General features: G+C 39.8%; 1 protein-coding gene across 1 annotated transcript; it reads right to left on the reverse strand.

Moving 5' to 3' along the window:
* Nucleotides 1-5,011: 5,011 nt before the first annotated feature.
* On the reverse strand, nucleotides 5,012-16,689 carry LOC146367607 (uncharacterized). Its single transcript, XM_084913040.1, has 5 exons — nucleotides 16,244-16,689; nucleotides 9,831-9,930; nucleotides 9,701-9,746; nucleotides 9,371-9,623; nucleotides 5,012-8,229 (listed from the first exon to the last, which is right to left on the reverse strand). Exons 1-5 carry the CDS (start codon nucleotides 16,529-16,531, stop codon nucleotides 6,925-6,927), a joined length of 1,992 nt encoding a protein of 663 aa, XP_084769166.1. The 5' UTR covers nucleotides 16,532-16,689; the 3' UTR covers nucleotides 5,012-6,924.
* Between the last annotated feature and the right edge of the window lie 6,729 nt (nucleotides 16,690-23,418).

Raw genomic sequence — 23,418 nt, forward strand, 5'->3', positions numbered from 1 at the left:
AGTTTTCAGGGCCTCAAACTCTGTAAAGGGGATGAAAGGCGTGTATCCAGAAAATAAATGTAAAGGAGGTCTAATTCTAATGAAAGTTTGTGTGGTTTTGCTCCATGACTCTTACATTTTTCTAGCGCAACACTGTGGGGAAAAAAGGTGGGAGGTCACTCGCTGTGCTGTAAATTGACTGAGGAAACTTTAAAACAATGAATCAACTGAAATGAGAGCAACACCTTTAAGACACTGACGCTCCTAAATAAAAGTAAGAGGGGAAATATGGTTTTATGTGACAGATCTCTCCAAGGTTTTGGCATCATTTTTCACCTCAGCATTGTGTAGGAGTTATAACTCAACTCATTTTTTTCTGTCTCTTCTCATGTGTCAGATTGCGTTAGTTTGCATGCCTCTGCACGTACATTTTGTTCCATTACAAATAAGTCACAAAAAAAGTAACTCTAATGCTGCGTATGTTCTCTATCAGAGCATTTCCTTATCTGCTGGTGTCTGAGGGTTTTATCCCTGCTGAGGAGAGCAACAGACGGAGGTGATGCTGAATGAATGCAATATGCTGCAGCTCCTGTATGTTGATATTATCTGTCAGGTATCATTACTTTTAGACTGGAAACTTGGCGCTAAAGAAAATCAGCTGTGCAGCCATCCATGTGAGCCTCCAACGATCTTCTTGTTGCTTCACAATGCAGCATAAAACTTAAACGAACGCTCTGTTATTAAATGTTTCAGTCACAGTTCGAAGTCTATGCAGACACAAATAGATGTGATAAAACAACAAGACAACAGCATAACTGTTGACTGTTACAGTATGTCTTGCTGTAATGTTTAGTCTTCAGCTGCTGGCGAAAATAAAATGTGCTTCTTTGTGTTTAATATTTGCTTTCATTAGCTGTTCGTTCAAATACAAGCGAGTGAATGTGCGCGTATATATTTAGGCACATGCTTCTCTTTTGTAAACAACACAGTTGACAACTTGACACGCGCACAGATGCTATGAAATGTTTCAGAGTCGCGCCGAATGTGGGTTTAAATTCCAAACTGACATTAGTGCGGATATGTGGGTCCCTCTCCCTTCAAATTTATGCTCATCTCCGAGTAAGATCTAACACATCTCCCAACGCAGGGAGAAAACATTCCGACATCCTTGACATACAACTCAGTCCCCGCTGTTTTGGACTGACAAAGCAGCACTACTGTGACAGAACAAGCGAGCGAGCTAATACGTGCCAGTCAGTTAGGCTGGATAGCGGGAGACGAGTGATTGCACTGCTGATGGAGGTAATTTTGCACAGGGAGGGGGTGCTGATAAATAACAGAATACAAATGCTTTGTGATTGATAAATACTCTGTGAAAGCCCTTTGTGTCTGCGGAAAGAAGGCCGCTCTAAAGCAGTGAATGACAACAAAAGCTGCTGCTGTGAAACTTTTCACAGGACGAGCCACACAGAGAAACAAAACCCGAGCAGATAAACAGCAAAAAAAATTTCCAGGAATCTTTAACCATTTGAGGTGGACGGTCTACATAATGCAGCTTTTTGATGTTTAAGGAACTGCATTTATTCACTTTCTGTACAGCTTAACGACTTAAATTGGTCTCATGTTTTGAAAATGAATGCAAAGCTATAGCCAGCTAAGACACAGCTAAGCTGTGCTAACCAGCTAGACAGTCATGATTAAAAACTGACATCAGGATGTAATGAAATCATCTCGTGACACCACAGACTAGCCAATCAGTGTCATACAGTCTTTTGACATCACATTTTCTGAGCCGAGTAGGTACTAGTGGAAAAGGACTAATACGGTCCTACCACAGCACTGGAAGACATCTGTGCACACTGTGGAGATAGGAGGCCACAGGAGGGAAAGGAGGCTGAATGACACATCGACAGAGTGTGCAAAAGTCTTGAGCCTCCTCCTAATTCTTTAAAAATGTTTTGCCAAGAAAATGGGAAACGGGTGCAGCCATTAACTAGAACATGCACACAAACACAGTATGTAAGACAAAAACAGAGCTTGTGTTCACAGTGTTTTTCCATCCAGGTATGCTTTTACTGCTTTGGCAGTGTGTTTGGGATCATTGTCACGCTGAAAAATGAAGCTGTTGCCAATCAGATGCATTCCAGATGGCATTGCATGGCAGAACAGAATCTGATGGCACTTTTCTGCGTTCATAATTCCATCAATTTTGACAAGCTCTTCAAAACCACTGGTTGAAATGCAGCCCCAAACCACAACAGAGCCTCCACTGTGTTTTACAGATTGCTGTAGACACTCACTGTTGTCTGTCTCTCTCCTGACCTCCTCTGTACTTATTAACGATGATCTGAACCAAAAGTTTCAAATTGTGATTCATCACTCCATCTAGATAGGAGGCCTGCCACTTCTTCTTATGTCATCCACTTGTCCAGTTTCCAAAAACGTTTAAGGACACCCTGCACACCCTGCAGAGGCATGCATAGTTTCTGACCAATGACTCTTTGGGAATCACTTGTTGGAACACAAATATGATTTTATGTCTGTCAAACTGTGTTATCTTTGGCATTTTTTATTAAATTTAACTAAATAAATGGAAACAAATTATATTCTTTGTGACAGGCTGCTAGTAACAAATTGTGTAAAGATTTCAGATGGATTCTTTGCGAAGTTATCTGTCATGTATAAGTATAACAGTGGTTCATTCCTTGAGTTAAGTGCCTTTTTTATTTTTATTCTTCAGCGATCTATAGATCAGTGTTACGTGGCCTAACAAATAAACAAACATTACTTTGCTAATGGTCAGGTTGAAGGATTGGATAATAGCGGCTACACTATGTTTGTAGGTTTACGAGAATTTCATCTCTAAAAGGAAACTGGCAATACTTTTTAATTTTATTTGTTGCTTCCGTCATATTGAACAAATATGACAAATACTTGAATTTAGCTCTTGATAAGCTAGCAAACGAGCATTTTTCACTCTTAAGCAAAGGCAGCCTGTGATCTGCCTGAGATCGAAAATAAACACTCTCCTGTCAGTCAGTCTCGCTTTCCACCATGTAAATAAAATACTACTTCAAGTTTAACATAAAACTGCTCTGAAATGTCACACTGTCATTTTTCAAGTTTTTTATTTCCAACAAAACTACTATAATAATTACTGAGGTGGTGCCAGTCGGGCGGTTAGCTGTTTCCTCCTGTTTCCAGTTGAGCTAAGCTCACTAAGGGGCACAGTCCAAAAGGCCAAGTGCATTTCAATAAACAACCAAGTAATGCTGTCTGGGAATTTGTAAGCAAGAAAATGTCATTTGGCCCAGGTGGATTCCTATCTGTCTGGCTTATGGCATTTGGGCTCCTCTGTGCAGAAACCAATTTCCAAATCTGATTTCTTTAGCAAATACTGAAGCTATAAAAGCAAAACACTTATATAGGAGTTCCAGCTATGAGTGGATATGGGCCTTACTTTTTTGCCTTTTTCTCCTAATGTTCCCATCTCTCTGGTTTACACTGTGGAAGAAATGAACAGCAATAAAGGTAGCAGTTTCTTACAGAGCAAATTTGTAGCACCAAATAAATAACATCTTTACACAGATAGTGCAAGCATTCTAAAAGCAGATATTTTCACTGTGGCCCCCTCGTCTCAAGCCTGCCTCAAAGCATCAGTCTAGTTTTCTATCAGGCCAGCTCCGGCTGTTTAACTGACATCCTAAAAAGACCCGCTTCAAATCATCGCACCCAGAGAGGAAGGCGGGGAGAGAGATCTGAAGAGAGCGCCAGAATAAAATGAGAGAAAACAGACAGAGGGGCCTAATGAAAAAGTAGAGAGGGGAAAATGGTGGAAGATTTCTATGCAGTGATGTCCTTGTGACATAGTAAATGACAGGGTGCATGAATTTTGCAAGCATCAGCAGCTTGCTCTGACAAGGGCATCTTAGCTCTTGTGTAATACTCCCAGGGTCTTTGAGGTGTGGCTTTCAGACATCTACAAGACCAAGTGATCACAGGGGGGTGGGGTAGTGAGGAGTAGCCTGCAGAGAATACACTAGCTCCCTGGGAAAAGGACATTAGGAGGGTGGTAAAGATGCAGAAGAAGCAGGGATGGAGGTTTCACTCAGCAGGCCAGCACAGGTACTGCAGTATCAGTAACAGTTACCATAGTAATCATGCTGGGGGGATGGCTGCAGTGTGATCGCTGTGAAAAATGAGTCAGTATTAGTGGCACAATGATGACATCTAGTGGTTGTCTGGGACTGTCAGGGCACTACGTTACCCGAAGTATAGGTGTTTTTCTTCAGGTTGTTTTTGTGTGAGCTGCAGTTTCGGAGATATTTGCTGCAGTTCACCTTCTTTTGATTATAACGGAGCAGAAATCATTCTTTCCATACACCTTTAACCCGTTGCTCAGAAGATACAAAGCTTGTGCCACACTTCAGCAACCACATCTCTGTGCAAAAGCCATGACAAGAGGGTCAGGCTGACACACTGTGACAGGAGGTGAAAACTAATAGTTTCAAGCTTGGGTAAACTATCATGTTAGCTAGCTGCAGTCTTCTTTTAGTTAGTGAGAGCCATTTATACTCACCCAAAATCTCTAAGGAAGGCTTCCAGCACCTTGTTGAATCATCGCCACAAAGAATTGAGGCAGTTCCAAAGAGATCCAACCCTGAACTAGCAAGGTGTACCTAATAAAATGACAAATGAGTCTATTTCCAATTTTTTTAATCTCTACTAAATTTAATGTCTGCAGCTTCCCTTACTGCCTTGAGAGTGCAGCCCTGAAGTATGAACTTTTGTATCTCAGTAAAGAAATTTTTAGTCTTTTAGTTCATTTTTCCAAATATTGAGGCTACGTTTAGATCTGCCAGCCATCAGTGGGTCTAATCCACTAAGGAGCCTTGGCAGCTTTTCCACCAGAGAAAAGCTAAAGAAGTTTTATCAACTCTCAGAAAAACTTGATGGGCCTTGAAGCAACCTTAAGCTCTGGCGTACTCCCTCTCTCTCTCTCACACACACACACAGGAAGAGAGAAAAAGGATAAACATGTAGGCAGAGGGATTTATTCAGGGTTTTTGATCAAAGTGGGGATTCTGAACCCAGACACACCCTGAATTTAAATTCGAGAATTGCGAGATAGCCCCAAACAGTTCACTGTTCAGCTGTACTAAACACATCACAGTGCACTGCTGATTTTAACCATCAGGCTGACTGATTTAATGTAATCTTCCATAAGCACATAACATAAGGTAAATGACAGGATAAAGATTGCAGACCTTCAAAACTGTAGCTGGACACCTTTATTTTTTAGATTTTTTTGAGTAAATCACTATATTTAGTTTCTCAGTGGTGCTTCAACAAACAAGCAAAGACTTTTATTTACGTTTACAAACCCATAGTTCTAGTTTTGCTAGACATAATGGTCAAATCAAAAAAGTTTATCATAATGAATAAATCATCATCAATTGTAGCTAATAAACTTAAAAATAAAAAGCCACTGGTATTTCTTTTAAAATATTCTGTATCACTTCATCAGAGTTTACATACAGACGTTTTCATTGCTGTGACAAACTAAGTCTGCTTCATGATTCAGTAGCTCGTAGAACCGCCTTTATCAGCAACAATTTGAAGTAACTGTTGTCTGTATGAGTTTATCGATCACAATCACATCATTGTGGAGGAATTTTGGCACATTCTTCCTTAAGTGCTGCTTCTCTTCGTTGACATTTATGCACAGCTCTCTAAGGTCAGCACTTCAACTGCAAGGTGTCCAGCTTCTGTGGCTGCAAAACAAACTAGTGCTGTGCAATACTGCAGATGTTGCTATGATCTGATATGAGGTAACTACAGGGCCAGTACTGCAGATACCGATGCTGATACCGAACTTATAGAAGGCAGCTTGTGTAGGGGAGTGTCATGATTTTTAAGATGAATTATCATCAATTTGCAAATTCTGAACACATTTTAATAAACACTGAATCACTGTGATTTTACTTTCCATGATAATTAGTTAATACAGCAAACAAACCATTCAACTTTTCATAAATGATGAAACTTCTGTTGTTTAAATCTCAATTATCACATAAAGGTTCAGACATTTTTCACAGTGCAATGAACTTAGGGGATAGAAACAAAGTACCAGTACCATCATGCTAGTCTCAATCCAGTACCAGTGTTGATGTCAATACTATTGATATTTAGATTGATCTGCCCAGCTCTAAAACAAACCCAAATCATCAGCCTCCACCACCGTGACTGACAGTTTGTATGGGGTGTTTGAGCTGATGTTCTCTGTTTGGGGTTCACCATCATGTTTGCTGTGTATTATGGACAAACATCTCCACTTTGGTCTTGTTTGCTTCAGAAGTCGTGCTGTTTATTCAGATGCTTTCTGCTTGCATCCCTTCCAAACAACCCAAACTTGCTCAGTCTTTTTTCTAATCGTACTGTCATGAACTTTAACATTTAACATCTAACTGAGGCCTGTAGACTCTCAGATTAAGCTTTTGAGTTTTCTGCATTTTCTGTTACATTTTCAAAATGTAAACTTATATCGTATTTAAAGATTAAATAAAATAAGGTTTTCTCATAAAATAAAAACCACATGTTGTGGCAGAGCTAATATAAGACTGGAAACTGACTGTATGTAGTGATAAAAATAAAAACAATGGAAGTTCATTCTTACATTAGCTTCATTTTGATTCTGAACGAATACTGACTTGCTCTTCTTCGGCCAAGCAGTGCCATAACGTTCGACCAGCTTCCATCTGTTTGCAATTCACCATCACATCTGTTAACAAGATAAAAAGGCTTCGGAAAATCAAACAACAGTGTGGAACTTCCTATAAAGCAACGATTTAATGCATGTACTGAATTATATCAATAGTGGCTGTGTAGTGTGATCCTTCTGTTTTTACAGCATTAAAAAAAACAAAAAAACAAAAACCACAGACTTCAGACCACCAGGCCCTTCTTTGATCTTTCTCTCCGTTTCTTAACAGTCTTCTGGCTGCTGCACCTCTTCTTCTTTGCTTCTACTTCTGGGTCAAAATCAGAGTCACTGTCACCGTTTGGTCTCCTTCCCAATGTCTCCTCCTCCTCTTCTTCTTCCTCCTCTTCTGTCGAGTCAAAGGATAAATCACTACCTGACTGCTTGTCCTCGCTCTCCTCATCACCGGAGCCTGTTTTCTTTAACTTCTGCACCTTTGATTTTGGCGTTTTTGCCTTTGAACGCTGGCCTTTAATTTCCCCCACTGCTCTTCTCCTCGGCCTTCCTCTGGGCCTGTCCGTGCTTCTCCTTTTACTTTTCGGCTTCATTGATCTCTCCTTCTGAACCTTCTGTTTTACTTTCACACTGTCATACTCAGAGTTCACATCTCTCTTTTTCTTGTTCCTCTTAGCATCATTTGCCCTTTTATCCATCTGCTGAAGTCCAGAGCTGGACGTGTGGTAACGCTGGACGTGACTTTTCAAGCTCACGTTGTGGTTGAAGCACATGTCACAGAGCTGACACTTGTACGGCCGCTCCCCGGTGTGCAGACGCATGTGGGACTTCAGGTGGCTCGTCTGGTTGAAGCCACGCTGGCACACCGAACACTTGTACGGTTTCAGCCCTGTGTGCACAACGGAGTGCCTCCTGAGATGATGTATGTCCTTGAATTCAATCCCACAGACTCCACATTTGAACTCCCTCGAGACTCTGTGCTTTGCCAGGTGGCTCCGGCGTTCTTTACTGGTGGTGAATGTCTTTGGACAGTCGGGACATTTAAAGGGATCTTTTTTATCCTGGTGGGTCAGCTCGTGCCTAAATTTGTCCGCCCTGGTTTTGAAGGTGACATAGCAATACTTGCAAGGATGCTCGTACGTTTCGTCGTGGATTTCGCTATGATTTCTTAGAGCAATCTCAGAAACGCACCTTTTCCCGCAGATATTGCAGGAGTAGGGTTTTATTTTGTGCTCGCATGTGTGAGGCTTCAGGATGAGGAAAAAACGTCCGCACTCTGTGCACAGCTCATTAATTTCGAGGCCACCCGGGGATTCAAAATCTTCCTCTTCGCCTTCATCCTCGGTTTCCTCCTCAGACTCCTTTGTGAGCTCGTCAGCCACCAAAAGTTCCTGCGTGGGATTCCAGTCCCCATCTGAACTCATCCCACCTCTATTGCCTTCCTCTTCGTCGTCTGAAGGATCGCTTTTTTCATCGCTAAAAGTGACGGCCTCAGACAAAGCCGCAGCGCCGGCGCTGTCGTCTCTTAGCGCTGACTGTGAATGAGACAGTGACAAGAATGTCAACGTAGCATTTGGGAAACTTTTTCAAGCCTGTACAGCAAAGAGTTTTCATGAAAAAAGACTAAGACAGAGGTGCAAGCAAAGGACAAAGTATCATTTCTATAAGTGCTTTTTTTAAAACTGCAATTCAGCAAAAGCGCGGGCAAAGACACAAAAAACAGAAAACAGATACTTTTTTGTTCCAAATGGAATAATAGAGACGCAAAATTTGCATCTTTCTGAGAGAATTATTACTTCTGAGAGCCAAACAAATTAAACGCATGTATGACTCTCAATCCAAAAAAAAAGTAGTTTGATTAAATTGTGAAGTGGTGTGAGATCTTAAGAGTTGCTGTTTGCACCATCACTTCTGAAGAAACTCCCAGAAACTAAGTGGGAAGCTCCTATCATGACTACGTGAAGCTGGCTCCAAAAGTGAGTCAATCCCTGTCATGTCTTAAGTTAAAATACCCGGCTTTAGAGCATTCAAAATCATTTTACAGACTGCTACCAAAATGGTTTTGATCTGTATGGATAGTTTTCTCATTTACAACATCTGTAAGTGGGAGAATTTTTTATAACTAATCCATGTGAATAGTAAGGGTTAGGGGCGTGGCCACTTTGATTGAGTGTGCTGACACAGGCAGCTGTAAACCCGTTGGTGTCTGCAGCGGCGTCACCTCTGCTAATTGGAGTCACTGTGTTTGTGGTCTGTGCGTGTTCCTTTTGGGGCGCCTGCTATATCCTGCTGTATAGTATAACCCATCCAAGAAGTCTGTACTTCAGAGTGAAACACAACTATTGTTTTTGGTTACTGTTACATTAGAATTCAAAATTGTGTCCATTTTAGGATGCTCTAGTCAGCTGTTTGAATACACTTTTTTTAAAAGACTGCTTTCTGCTAGCTAAAATAAGCATCTCAATTAATAACATTAAGAATTACCAATGCAATCCAAACCATAATGTGTGACATTACGGCGGTTACAGCTATCTTTTAGTCTATGATATTTAATGAAATATGTCATATTAAACTTTTTATGAGTCAAGTCCAGTTAGGAATCATAAAATAAACACATTGCAAACTTCTCTGATGACCAAGTTTTCTTTAGTAGAAAGTAAATCAGGTTAAACCTACCAGCTGGGTCTCTGGAGTTCCCTCTGTGCCTCTCGTCGGGCGTCCATCTTCAGCGGCAGGGAGAGGGGCACTGACCTGACCATTCCGCTTGTTTTTGTAGTCGCACTTATGGCATCGTTGTTTCGAGATGATGAGCTCCCCATAGGTTACTTTCACTGCCTGGAGTTTGTCTCCACATGTTGGGCACTTTTGGCCAAACACCTTCAGGAGGCAATTTTCATTCACCATGTATTTGTCGTTCTGAAGTGCAGGCCTGAAACACAAGAGTACAAACAGTCAGACCCGTCATGATGTCACATCTTCAAACATGCTCAGAAATGTGGAACTTACAATTCCTGGTTCGAATCTGTGTCTGGAGTTTCAGGAGTGAGAGCATCTGAAACATTATGGGGGACAGGCTTGAATACAACACTTTGTCACACTTTAGATTTTTAATGGTGTGATATGGACACTTTCTTACCTCTCAAGGGGCATTCTGTTATTTCAGGGGAACAAGTAGAGCTCTTACATAATTCTAGGTCATCACATTGACTATCTGCATCTGTGGTGGTAACAGGTTCCTACACAAAAATCACAAAAAAACGCAAAAGCTTTCAGTCAAACAAAGCCACAAACAGTTAACAAGCATGCGTTTTTTGTCTATACCCATCAATGTATGGATAAAGGGAGAAACTACTCATTTGCCTTCACGCTCTCTGGGCTGCAGTTCATGGTCAACTCAGGGACTGTAAGGGGGCCTGGTCTTGTAGCTGCAAAACAAGCCCAAATCATCGCCCCTATACTGCTGTGCTTGACAGTTGATATGAGCTGTTTGTGCTGATGTTTTGTGTGTGGTTTTTGCCAAACACGGTTTTGCCAGCCTAAGCCATGCTGTCATTTTCTTTTTAGAGAGAAGAGCTTCTCTTCTGGCATCCTTCCCAAACAAGCCACACCCATTCAGTCTTTTTCTAATTGTACCGTCGTAACATTAACAACTAGAAAGTGCATTTTCTGAAGAAACTGCAGTGTGAATGCTTGCATCTGAATGTATGCACTGAAATGAATTAATTGCTGAATTTAAGTTAAAAATGTTGAATGAAATGAAAAATACAGAAATATAGCCTGAAAACCAAAGTGCTGAACAGCTAAAAGCTGACGACCACACAGAAGTTGGAAAATAGCTGAAAATGTTTTAAATGTAAATTAGAAAAACCTAAGAAATGAGAAAAGAAAATTTAGAGTCAGAAAACATCTGAATGAATATTAAAAGCTCATATTCTTTGAATCACTGAATGACTCAAATGTGATCCCTCCACTTGGATCCACACAGTTTAAAAAGTTGACATTTCTGAGCTTTCAAAGACACTGTGTTGGAAAGAGAACAACGATGGCGACGTTTTGAGGGTAAAATGATGGTTGTAGAGAAAACACTGTGGACACAGCAGCAGTTGAAAGAGAAGTGTTTAAGATGAATCTTGGCACAGTGGCAGGCAGAGCTCGTTAAGCAGGCAGGTGTGAGCCTGGTTGCTATAGTGACTGCACCCAATGGCTCCATACACACGGACACAGACATGCACCTCACTTTTGCTGCTTAAAATGAACAGAAAAGTCAGGCCGAAACAAATCGTTCCCAAATGAAAAGTACAAGTCGTATTGACGAAATTCTTTCACCGTGAGCGCCAGCAATGTCTAGTCTACTGAATTCTCAGTTTTCATGCCTGTGGAGTTTATTATATGGACGTGGTGACAGTGGAAAGACACCATGCTCTTCTGATTTTCAAACGAACCTTCTGAGCCATTTTAACATTAGAGTCTATGGAAGAGTTGGAGGGAGGAGGCTGTGCATTGGTGACATTTATGAAAGAACCATAACACATAGTACAATAGTAAACACATTGGATGAAAGAGGACAACGATGGCTACGTTTTGAGGGTAAAATGATGGCTGTAGAGCAAACGCTGTGGACACAGCAGCAGTTTTAAAAAAGATTTTAAGATTAATTTTTTTGCTCCTCTCACTCTAGCAGTTGAGCTGTCTCACTCTAGCCCCAACATTCCGTCCCATACACACCCATTATAAACTCTGAAACGGGTGAAAAAACATCATGAAACTTAAACTGGAACTGAAGAAAAAGTATAATAGATATTGAAAAGATAAATACAAGTTGAATAGTTGAATGTCTTGTCTTCGTTTTAAAGTTTGAATGGTGGCTCTACGTCAATGTATGTGGAAGTAGTAAGAGTTTAAAAATGAGTAAGTTGAATGAGGATTTGAAGGGTCTCCCCATTGAAATACATGGGAAAATTTTGTTGAAAAAAGTTGAATAAAATTAAAAATATAAATGCTAAAAATGAGAAAAATAGAAGCAGTCATGTCCAAAAGAAGAGGAATCTAATGGTGTTTGAATGGTTTTTCTAAGTTGAACGGTTTTGAAGGAGTAGGACTACAAAAAACGTACGGAATAGATAAAATATAATAATAACTAGAAAGTGCATTTTCTGAAGAAACTGCAGTGTGAATGCTTGAATCTGAATGCATGCACTGAAATGAATTAATTGCTGAATTTTAAGTTAAAAATGTTGAATGAGATGAAAAAAACAGAATTTTTAACCTGAAAACAAAAGTGCTGAAGTGCTAAAAGCTGAAGGTTACACAGAAGAAGAAGTTGGAAAATAGCTGAAAATGTTTTAAATGTAAATTAGAAAAACCTAAGAAATGAGAAAAGAAAATTTAGAGTCAGAAAACATCTGAATGAATATTAAAAGCTCATATTCTTTGAATCACTGAATGACTCAAATGTGATCCCTCCACTTGGATCCACACAGTTTAAAAAGTTGACATTTCTGAGCTTTCAAAGACACTGTGTTGGAAAGAGAACAACGATGGCGACGTTTTGAGGGTAAAATGATGGTTGTAGAGAAAACACTGTGGACACAGCAGCAGTTGAAAGAGAAGTGTTTAAGATGAATCTTGGCACAGTGGCAGGCAGAGCTCGTTAAGCAGGCAGGTGTGAGCCTGGTTGCTATAGTGACTGCACCCAATGGCTCCATACACACGGACACAGACATGCACCTCACTTTTGCTGCTTAAAATGAACAGAAAAGTCAGGCCGAAACAAATCGTTCCCAAATGAAAAGTACAAGTCGTATTGACGAAATTCTTTCACCGTGAGCGCCAGCAATGTCTAGTCTACTGAATTCTCAGTTTTCATGCCTGTGGAGTTTATTATATGGACGTGGTGACAGTGGAAAGACACCATGCTCTTCTGATTTTCAAACGAACCTTCTGAGCCATTTTAACATTAGAGTCTATGGAAGAGTTGGAGGGAGGAGGCTGTGCATTGGTGACATTTATGAAAGAACCATAACACATAGTACAATAGTAAACACATTGGATGAAAGAGGACAACGATGGCTACGTTTTGAGGGTAAAATGATGGCTGTAGAGCAAACGCTGTGGACACAGCAGCAGTTTTAAAAAAGATTTTAAGATTAATTTTTTTGCTCCTCTCACTCTAGCAGTTGAGCTGTCTCACTCTAGCCCCAACATTCCGTCCCATACACACCCATTATAAACTCTGAAACGGGTGAAAAAACATCATGAAACTTAAACTGGAACTGAAGAAAAAGTATAATAGATATTGAAAAGATAAATACAAGTTGAATAGTTGAATGTCTTGTCTTCGTTTTAAAGTTTGAATGGTGGCTCTACGTCAATGTATGTGGAAGTAGTAAGAGTTTAAAAATGAGTAAGTTGAATGAGGATTTGAAGGGTCTCCCCATTGAAATACATGGGAAAATTTTGTTGAAAAAAGTTGAATAAAATTAAAAATATAAATGCTAAAAATGAGAAAAATAGAAGCAGTCATGTCCAAAAGAAGAGGAATCTAATGGTGTTTGAATGGTTTTTCTAAGTTGAACGGTTTTGAAGGAGTAGGACTACAAAAAACGTACGGAATAGATAAAATATAATAATAACTAGAAAGTGCATTTTCTGAAGAAACTGCAGTGTGAATGCTTGAATCTGAATGCATGCACTGAAATGAATTAATTGCTGAATTTTAAGTTAAAAATGTTGAATGAGATGAAAAAAACAGAATTTTTAACCTGAAAACAAAAGTGCTGAAGTGCTAAAAGCTGAAGGTTACACAGAAGAAGAAGTTGGAAAATAGCTGAAAATGTTTTAAATGTAAATTAGAAAAACCTAAGAAATGAGAAAAGAAAATTTAGAGTCAGAAAACATCTGAATGAATATTAAAAGCTCATATTCTTTGAATCACTGAATGACTCAAATGTGATCCCTCCACTTGGATCCACACAGTTTAAAAAGTTGACATTTCTGAGCTTTCAAAGACACTGTGTTGGAAAGAGAACAACGATGGCGACGTTTTGAGGGTAAAATGATGGTTGTAGAGAAAACACTGTGGACACAGCAGCAGTTGAAAGAGAAGTGTTTAAGATGAATCTTGGCACAGTGGCAGGCAGAGCTCGTTAAGCAGGCAGGTGTGAGCCTGGTTGCTATAGTGACTGCACCCAATGGCTCCATACACACGGACACAGACATGCACCTCACTTTTGCTGCTTAAAATGAACAGAAAAGTCAGGCCGAAACAAATCGTTCCCAAATGAAAAGTACAAGTTGTATTGACGAAATTCTTTCACCGTGAGCGACAGCAATGTCTAGTCTACTGAATTCTCAGTTTCCATGCCTGTGGAGTTTATTATATGGACGTGGTGACAGTGGAAAGACACCATGCTCTTCTGATTTTCAAACGAACCTTCTGAGCCATTTTAACATTAGAGTCTATGGAAGAGTTGGAGGGAGGAGGCTGTGCATTGGTGACATTTACGAAAGAACCATAACACCTAGTACAATAAGAAACTCATTGAATGAAAGAGGACAGCGATGGCTACGTTTTGAGGGTAAAATCATACCTGTAGAGCAAACGCTGCGGACACAGCAGCAGTTTTAAAAAAGATTTTAAGATTAATTTTTTTGCTCCTCTCACTCTAGCAGTTGAGCTGTCTCACTCTAGCCCCAACATTCCGTCCCATACACACCCATTATAAACTCTGAAACGGGTGAAAAAACATCATGAAACTTAAACTGGAACTGAAGAAAAAGTATAATAGATATTGAAAAGATAAATACAAGTTGAATAGTTGAATGTCTTGTCTTCGTTTTAAAGTTTGAATGGTGGCTCTACATCAACGTATGTGGAAGTACTAAGAGTTTAAAAATGAGTAAGTTGAATGAGGATTTGAAGGGTCTCTCCATTGAAATACATGGGAAATTTTTGTTGAAAAAAGTTAAATAAAATTAAAAATATAAATGTTAAAAATGAGAAAAATAGAAGCAGTGATGTCCAAAAGAAAAGGAATCTAACGGTGTTTGAATGGTTTTTCTAAATTGAACGGTTTTGAAGTAGTGGGATTACAAAAAACGTACGGAATAGATAATAATAATATAATAGAATAAAGATTAGAAGAACAATACTGTGAATGCTTTTACAAGCATTCACACTAATTAACATGATGATTGAGACTTGTAGAGTCTGATCTGCAGTTCTTGGGGTCGTTGCAGTTTATGAACATTGCATTGTCTGACATAAGGTTGAATTTGCTGGGACGTCCACCCCTGGGAAGATTTGCAACTGTCTTGAATGTTTTCCACTTATCTCACTCTAGAATGAAGGACTTTAGATTGTTTGGAAAGCAGCTGAATATCGCTGTTTCACAGGCCAGAAAAACAAGTGGTCCAGGATTACTGACCTTAATTGAATAACTTTTACAGTTACAAGAAATACATTTACATGGAATGATCATACTTGCATTCAGTCTCACAGAAGCATTATCTTGCTTTAATATGTCACTATATAAACTTCATACGTGAATGATGAAAGCAATGACTGTGTCATTTTAATCAAGTTCTATCTTTATAATTTATCTGATTATAAATGACTTCTGTTGAAAACTGAATTAAAATAACTGTGTATTGTATGACAGTTGGTCTATGACTGCCGTCCAGCCAGCCCCAACCTTGGTTTGGGTTTGTGTGTATACTAGATATTACGGAAAGGGAAACTGAGAACGGATTTCAAAGTAAAATTGCTCTTCAAGTGACTCATTTCAACAACCAAAAAAATTTAGCCTGTCATTGATGAAACAGCAATAATAAAACACAAAACAAAAATGTATGTGAAAAAAAAAATCTAATTGCAGATAACAGAAATATTGAAATATGATAAACTTGTCTTAAAATAGCCACGCTTAGAATTGCAATTCAAACACCGTGTAAAGCCATTAAAATAGTTTATGTCACTTAATATACTTTAGATCAACAGTATTCATATATGCAATTTCGGATAGCTTTTGATGTTGTTGATCTTTAGTAAAATTAGTCTGTGGAAGCAAATCTTTCCTTCTAATAGATGGATAGTGGAAAAAGTAAAAGTCTCTTTACTTTGAAATACAAAATCAAACTGACTTATTGATTGATATTGACTGAGTAACTCGATAAGGGTGTGTACTGTGGATCTAAAATAAAATTAGTCTGTGGAAACAGGACGTTCACCTGTAATGGTTGTTCACGACTTAAAATCTTAATTAAAAAAATAAATCAGCTTTCATTATTTATGTTTAATTTTGAAATGAATTCATTTTCTATAGTATTTTGGCATTTATGCCAGACTAAACGTGTGGTGTGGGCTAACATAGAAATCACATTCATTTGAAAGTCGCTTTTATTTTGTAAACACGTCTCAGTTTCTCTTTCCGTAATACACAGTATATAGGTATAACGCAAAGCAATGTGGAGGCTGGCTTGGGAGCAGTTTTTTAAAGATCCGGTGAAGTCCAGCAACAGGTGATCCCTCAGCTGACACAGCAGACTCACCTCATCCTGTGGGCTCTCCACGGGTTCCTCTGGCTCTGTGTTGACCCACAGTGAGGGGACAGCACCGGGCTTCAGCTGCACCGAGCCACTCAGAGCCAAGCTCACGAAGCAGTCATCTGTGAAGTGTTCACTGCAAATAGTGATATCAGTCCAGGACGATTCTTTAAGTCGCTGCTTGTTGACTTCGAACAGAAACAGGACCCACTCCAGTCTCCTCTCCGGGTCCTCTGGTAGCCTGAACCGCTGCACATTGTGTCGCCACGAATCACAACCAACGACGGAGCACATGCTGGGCTACAGATGTGACCCTCCAGTTGTAGAAGTGGTCGGACAGCGTTACATTTTAACGCTCGCTTGCTGTAGCTGCCACATTTTAACATAAACAACAATGGCAGGCTAATGGCTAAGTAAGCCAATGTTGTGCTAACAGAACTGGCGTGGCTCTCTGGCTGGGTTCGCTTGGTTTGTCGACCAGCGTATCCCGGCTTAACAAGTAGATGACGCAAGTAGATTCTCGTCACTTAGGTAGAAAACTTGCACAGCTTCACAAATTAAAAATTAAAAAGACTAAAACCTACACTGAAACTATTAAAAAAAACTAAAGTAAAATTAAACATTTTCAAACAATCAAAGCTATATTAAAATAAGGAAATGAATTTTTAAAAAAGTAATCAGAAAATAGAAAACTATAATAACTGGTATGGTGGCCTTTAACGCTTCAAGTTATTACACAGCATTTCTAATATGGGTGTAAAAACACTGGATATTTCCAGTGTAAAAGCACATGTGGAAAATAGTCTGGTCCTGTGTGCTACTGTTACATGCCCCAGGAGGATAGTTCTTTCTTTGTGAAATAATGCCTTCTCTGCCCTGATTGGGTGCTGCTGCTTGAATCAAGTCAATCAGCAATCGGCAGATCCTATATAACATTTGTGAAGCTGTGTTTCTGGGCCTTCTGGCCATTTTCACTGCCATACATGTGCAGGCTTACATGCCTTTGATTTTGTATTTTTAGCCTTATGTGACTTTGTTCAGACTGCCTGTAGGGGAGGGTTGCTTTTGTAACGTAATCCATTGTTTTCTACTGTTTATGTGCTGGTTAGGTTGGCTATCTTTGTATATTTTGTTTTCTTTGGCATTAGGCAAGTTCCTTTTATTTTCTGTTAGGGATGTTTTGTTTGTTATGTTGGCGTTAGCTCTTCCTTGAGTTAAATGTCAGTCTGAACGAAAGTTTTAAACTAGCAGAAAATAAACCTTTAAAAAATGCCATCTTGACTCCTCTTTCACTATTTTAACTTTATGTTATTCCCTCCTATCCCCTAGGCTAGCCAGGGGACGTAAAAGACACATTAAACTGTTTCTGAATACATCATTAGCTCAGTATTTTTAGTTCATTGTTTTCAATATCCTGATTTGTTGTTGGTCTTACTACTGTTTTTACTATTGGACTTTTTCTTTTTTTTCAGCTGGGTCAAAGTCACAGTCAAATTTTTCTTCTCCCACTAGATCTCCTTCTGCTTCATGTCTTCCTTCTCCTGCTCCTCCTTGTCCACAGTCACTCTGTCCCATTAGCCAGAGCACCACCAGCGCTGCCGTTTTTCTGTCCATGATTTGCCGTGTGATAACAGGGGATGTGATTCTTCAAGATCACATTGTGATTGAAGGATTGATCGAAGAGCTGACACTTGTAAGGCCGCTCCCGTGTGTTCAGGCAGATGTGGGATTTCGGGCGGGGGAAGGGGGGGGGGGCTGAAGCCCCGCTGGCACACCGAGCAACTGTAAAGCTTAGCTCCTGTGTGCACTGATAAATGTCTCTGGAGAGAATAACCTTGGCTAAAGTTCATCCCACAGACGTGGAACTTTACCATTTTGAGACTTCTGTGAACTTTCATGTGGACTTTGTGCTTCTTATTTGTGGCAAATGCCTCTGAACAGTCTGGACATTTGTAGGGCTTTTCTTGAGTTTTGTCGGTCTGCTCATGAACGCGTTTTTCCACTTTTGTTTTGAATGCAGCGTGGCAGTACTTGCACCAGTGCTCGTAGTTTTCATCAAGAATGCTTTAATGAGAATTTAGAAACACCCAAGTTAGAAACTTGCAAGTCACCACAAAGTCACCAAATATGCAAATTTTTTCTATTTTTTTTTTTTTTTTTTTAACCCTTAAGAACCCAGACCTATTTCTACTTTCATGAAAATTACGGGGGTTGTAACTTATATCAAATGAATCATATATAACACATTTCTGAAGTTTTTTTTGTAATAGCTCCACCCACTGCCCCAGATCTGAAATGTCACATATGCGTCACATTGGGCATACAAGGTACATTTGTTCCATATTTAGAAAGTAATTTTGTAAACACTTTCTTGCTTTTAAAAACAGAATTTCCTTTTTATTTTCAAATTCTTAACATGGATAATGATGGTAACACTTCTTGGTTTACTTCAACAAGCTTCTTGGAAAAAAAATCATATAAATCAGCCCAATGTTGGAGGTACAATTGAAAATGCCACTGAAAAAACATTAACATTAGAGAGGTGTAATGAACTAAAAACATGAGCATATAAAAACATTGTGCCAAAATAGAAAAGAATGTTACATAAAGTCAATAACTTGCTCAAATGGCTTTTTTCATTGCAGTTGTTAGTAGTTTACCTTTGGTAATGGTAACTTTTGAAGCAATTTCTTTCCTCTGTGAAACAAAGACGTACATCACATTTTTCACAGAGGGTGGTAGTTGCATTCACCTTGCAATTTTTGCACCGACCTCGCTTTTCACATTTTACAGGCCAATGTGCAACCTCATCAGTCCGGACATCCTCTGGAACTCCAACACGAACTCTCTTGGGTGGTGGAGGTGGTGATGAGATGTTCTGTGATGGGCGCCCCCTGTGTGATTTCCAAAGGATCAGGCTTGTGGCAACTTCTGCCTGGAAGCTTCTTTGTTTCAGTGGCTTTTGGACACCAAGTAGCTTGCAGTCACGACGGTAAATCAACCATGCGTTGACAACACCGAGCATGATGGTTTGCCAGAACAGGTAGAGATACCACCTCCGTGACTTCATGTGGTACTTGTACCTTGCAATGCAGGCATCAAGCAGGTCAATACCCCCCATGAATGTGTTGTACTCCTTCACAATGTGTGGCCTTTTGACCTCAACAAATGCCTTGCCCGATTTGCTCCAGCGACGGGCTGTATCTTGAGGCTCAGTTGAACAATAGGATGAGATGAGGGTAACAGATTTGTTGTCATACCACTTCACAATAACCATGCTCTCCTCCTTATTCACCCTGGCATCAACAGATCCTCTGCCTCTCTGGGCAAGACTTTTTTCATCTTCAAGCTGACAACCTGCTAAGCGATTTCCACGAAGTGTTCCTACAAAGTAGATCTGTCGCTGAAGAAGTGTGAGCACAAGTGGGGCTGAGGAGAAGAAGTTATCAGCAAAAACTTTGTAGTTTTGCTCAGCTGGCAGAGTTTCACACAACTTCACCACAACATCTCCTCCAATCCCAAGTAAAGTCTTCTTCCCAGTACCACCTTGATAAACAACAAAATCATGGAGCATACCAGAGGATGAGCACCGGGTCCAGATTTTCAATCCCCAGGGGTGGGGCTTTCCCTTCACATACTGCCTTATTGGGCTGTGTGTCCCCTTGAAGGGTACCATTTGCTCATCAACAGAGTTGTACTCCTCTGGGACGATATCCAGGCATTGTTTGCGAAACATTTCAAGCCATGGACGGATCTTCCAGCACTTGTCTTCTGCATCTCTGTGTAATAAATCTGTATTGTCAGTGAAATGTAGAGATCCCAACAGGGTTTGAAATCGGTTGCGGGACATGTTATCTGCTACCATAGGACACCTGGTGTCATTTTCCCAGTATGCTCGATTTCCAGGCATTTGGCATAGACCCATCCTCAGATAGAGACCAATGAGTATTTCTAGTTCTTTAACAGTGGTATTTACATTACTCAGATGGTTGGATTTTTGTACACTGTATAAATTTGTTTGTTCCATTAACAACAGCAGCATATCATCTGTGATGAAGTTTTTGAAGTACTCCAGTGGAGTGTGGATCTCATCTGGAGGTTTGGCACAGGGTCCCTTGAATGTGGTCTCAGGGGTTTCGAACATTTTCTTTCTCCAGGAGAATTTTTGTCCTTTGATAGCTGCCTTGGGCTGCCCAGTGTCCATATGGCTTGAATGTGGCTCTGTCTCTAAATCACTTGAATCACAACTGTCTGAATCACTGGATTCACTTGATTCATCACTCTCCACGTCTTTGTGGGGGATGTAATTAGGGTCTTCAGAATCTTCATCTGAGCTACTTTCACATCCCTCATACTCACTGTCTTCTGCAGTGATAAACTCCAGCGCATCTTGAACACTATATTTTTTCTTTTTATCCATTTTACAAAAGAGTGAAAATGATAAAAAATGGGGGGTAACTGAAAAACCCCTCAACAAAGCTAAAGTAAAGTTCCATCACAAATTTAGGTAATTTAATAAATTAGTTATGCTTGAATTTAGTTAAATATGACTGAGAATTAACAACAAAAAATACATTTACTTAAAATAACTGAATGAGCTAAACTGACTAAGCAAATGATCAGTTTTTGTCTTTTTGTGACAAATATGTCACATCAGTTTTTTTAAGAAAATTTGGAGTTTAATGCCCGATGTGACATATTTGTCACAGCGATATTTAACAAACTGATTCTAGATCAAATTGTTTCAGAAATATTACCAAACTAGGTTACAAGGGACCTATGACATCTTATCTAAAGTTTAGAATTGCTGAATGAGTAAAAGCTTACCTTTGCAAAAAGAAAAGAAAGTTTTTAAAATTAGCATAGTGGTCTCATTAGCTAACCAGGTGGACCAAGACTTTGAAAATGGTGTCTTGAACACCCAGAGTGCCTCACTTGTCACATGACTGAATTAGTTTGTGCAGTAGACGTCACTTAGGGACTTTATTAGTTAAAAGTCAAAGTTAAACCATTATAAATAGTTTTTCTCTAAGTGTAAAGGGGCGGTGACACCAGTGTCACTGTGGGTCCTTAAGGGTTAAATCTGGAATATAATGAAAAGTGTCACAAATAAAAGGAAATGCAGAGGCACCACTGAAACTCAAGCTGGAAAAAATGTGCATGGACTGACGCTTTTCGAGACACTGTAATTATCCCTAAAGTACTTATCAGTCAGACCCCCGAAGCAGAACATTTTCTGAAGAACAGCTGCATGATTTATGGATCTTTGCATTTGAAACACTTTCTCACAAAAATGCTTAAATGTGCACATGTAGCACTTCTGAGTGATAGTGGTTTGGAACACATCCAACTCCAAAGTTGGCTTTATTAGACACACAGAAGGAGCAGATTTACCTGGAAGCAACTGACAGCAAGTGGGATAAACATGCATGCAAACCATCATCATATATGACAGTAACTTGACAATGCATTACTATAGGACTGTAACAGAATATGACATGGGTACTTTGCATCAGCCATCCATCAGTTTTCTTAACTGCTTACCCAACTTTTAGTAGCAGGGGAGCTTAAGCCTATCTCTGCTGTCATACCTACAGCCAATTTAGAATAACTAGCTGAGGTAGCAAAGCTGTCTTTGGACTGTAGGAGAGAGCTGGAGTATCTTGAGGAAGCCCATGCAAGCACAGGAACAATGTGCAAACCCCACACAGAAAGGCTCCAGGCAAATGTGAGGCTCAAGCCAGCATCCAGGATTATTACAGTTAACTAAAACTAGATGTGTTAACTTAAGAAGTCAGAAATTAATCAAGCGTAACATTAACTGTATGCAGTTTTTTGGCCTGACTTTCCCACCTGGTAGGTGTAGTCGCATTAAGGACATTACTGCTTTAAGACGAAGAGCGCTCCATGGGTGACCTTATCCCTTTAACTTTACATTTACTGAACAGCTGGAGGCGTTTTCATTCACAATAAACTTTCCCCTCATCTTTATACATGCTAATCTTAAAAGAAAATATTGAAGCCAACTGGGAAGCGCATTAAACCTGCATTCTATCTCAAGGCCACCAGATGGCGATACTTGAGGCCTTAAAAAGACTTCTGACGCTATTGAGTATTTGCAGCCGTGTGACCGCTAACCATGTTACATTAACTTATCTGTTATTTTGAACATGTGACAATCATGGTGACAATGTAGGATCAAATGAATAAGGCACTGGACACACAGACCTGCAGACTGGTCAGTGTCCACATGCTAACTGTTTCTAAGGAAAAAGGTGCATTTCCCAACTGGTAGTACACCTCTGTGTGATTGCTTTGTAACTAGCAAAGTTTGTATGAAACCGAATGACTTTTCTACAAATACTGGCCAGCTGTCTTTGAGCTGCAGTGAATCAGTCAAAAGTGTGACACAAATCAGTAATGAGATGGTTTGCCTTTAAAGAAGTTGATCCTTTCGAAACATGTCAGCTGCAGCTCTATTTCTGGTTTATGACATACTTTCTAAATTTTACTACTGCTGGTTGAGTACTTGCAGACGAACGTGAGAAACTACAGCCTATCTACTAGCAGCTAAAGCAGTCACTAAGTTCTTAGTGTAGCAGCTTCTTTGCAACCATTTTCACCCAGTGACAGCTAATAACCTCCAGGTACCACTGGCAATCATTTGGGGAACACACACTTTTCCAGTCTCTTCACTCTTCTCCAGAGTCGACTGGTCACACAACTGATCACAGAGCACATTTTCAGTTTCTTAAACCTCTTGCACACCTTTATAAAACCTTAATAACACCAAAACGTCAACTGGGTTTGCAGTTTTTACACCTCAGCAGTGATAAGCTGCCGTGCCTGTTGCCGTAGCAGCGAGAGCTTGTGGGCGGGGTTTTAATGGTGGGTTCGAGTGATTTGTTGTCTGGAGTACACCGGCCAGTACAGGGATCAATTAATGATTTTATAGAATTGTTTATATATATATATATATATAAGCAGATTTTTACAGTCATTAGGCTCAATGAGCACTCACTGGACACTTCATTTGGTACACCTTGCTAATAGTCATGGCATAGATTCAACAAGGTGGTGGAAACATTCCTCAGAGATTTTGGTCCATATTAACATGATAGCATCACACAGTTGATGCAGATTTTTTGGCTGCATATACATGAAGTGACCCAGAAACGCAA

Source organism: Perissodus microlepis, chromosome 18 (genome assembly GCF_051167445.1).
Source record: "Perissodus microlepis isolate ML-2025 ecotype Zambia chromosome 18, ASM5116744v1, whole genome shotgun sequence".
NCBI classification, from domain to species: Eukaryota; Metazoa; Chordata; class Actinopteri; order Cichliformes; family Cichlidae; genus Perissodus; species Perissodus microlepis.

Excerpts from the sequence above, each read along its gene's own strand:
- LOC146367607 (XM_084913040.1), bottom strand. The coding sequence starts at position 16,531 with ATGTGCTCCGTCGTTGGTTGTGATTCGTGGCGACACAATGTGCAGCGG. Across the intron at positions 9,624-9,700 it reads ACAGATTCGAACCAGGAATT|GCCTGCACTTCAGAACGACA; the intron begins GTAAGTTCCACA and ends CTTGTGTTTCAG. Across the intron at positions 8,230-9,370 it reads GAACTCCAGAGACCCAGCTG|TCAGCGCTAAGAGACGACAG; the intron begins GTAGGTTTAACC and ends TCTCATTCACAG.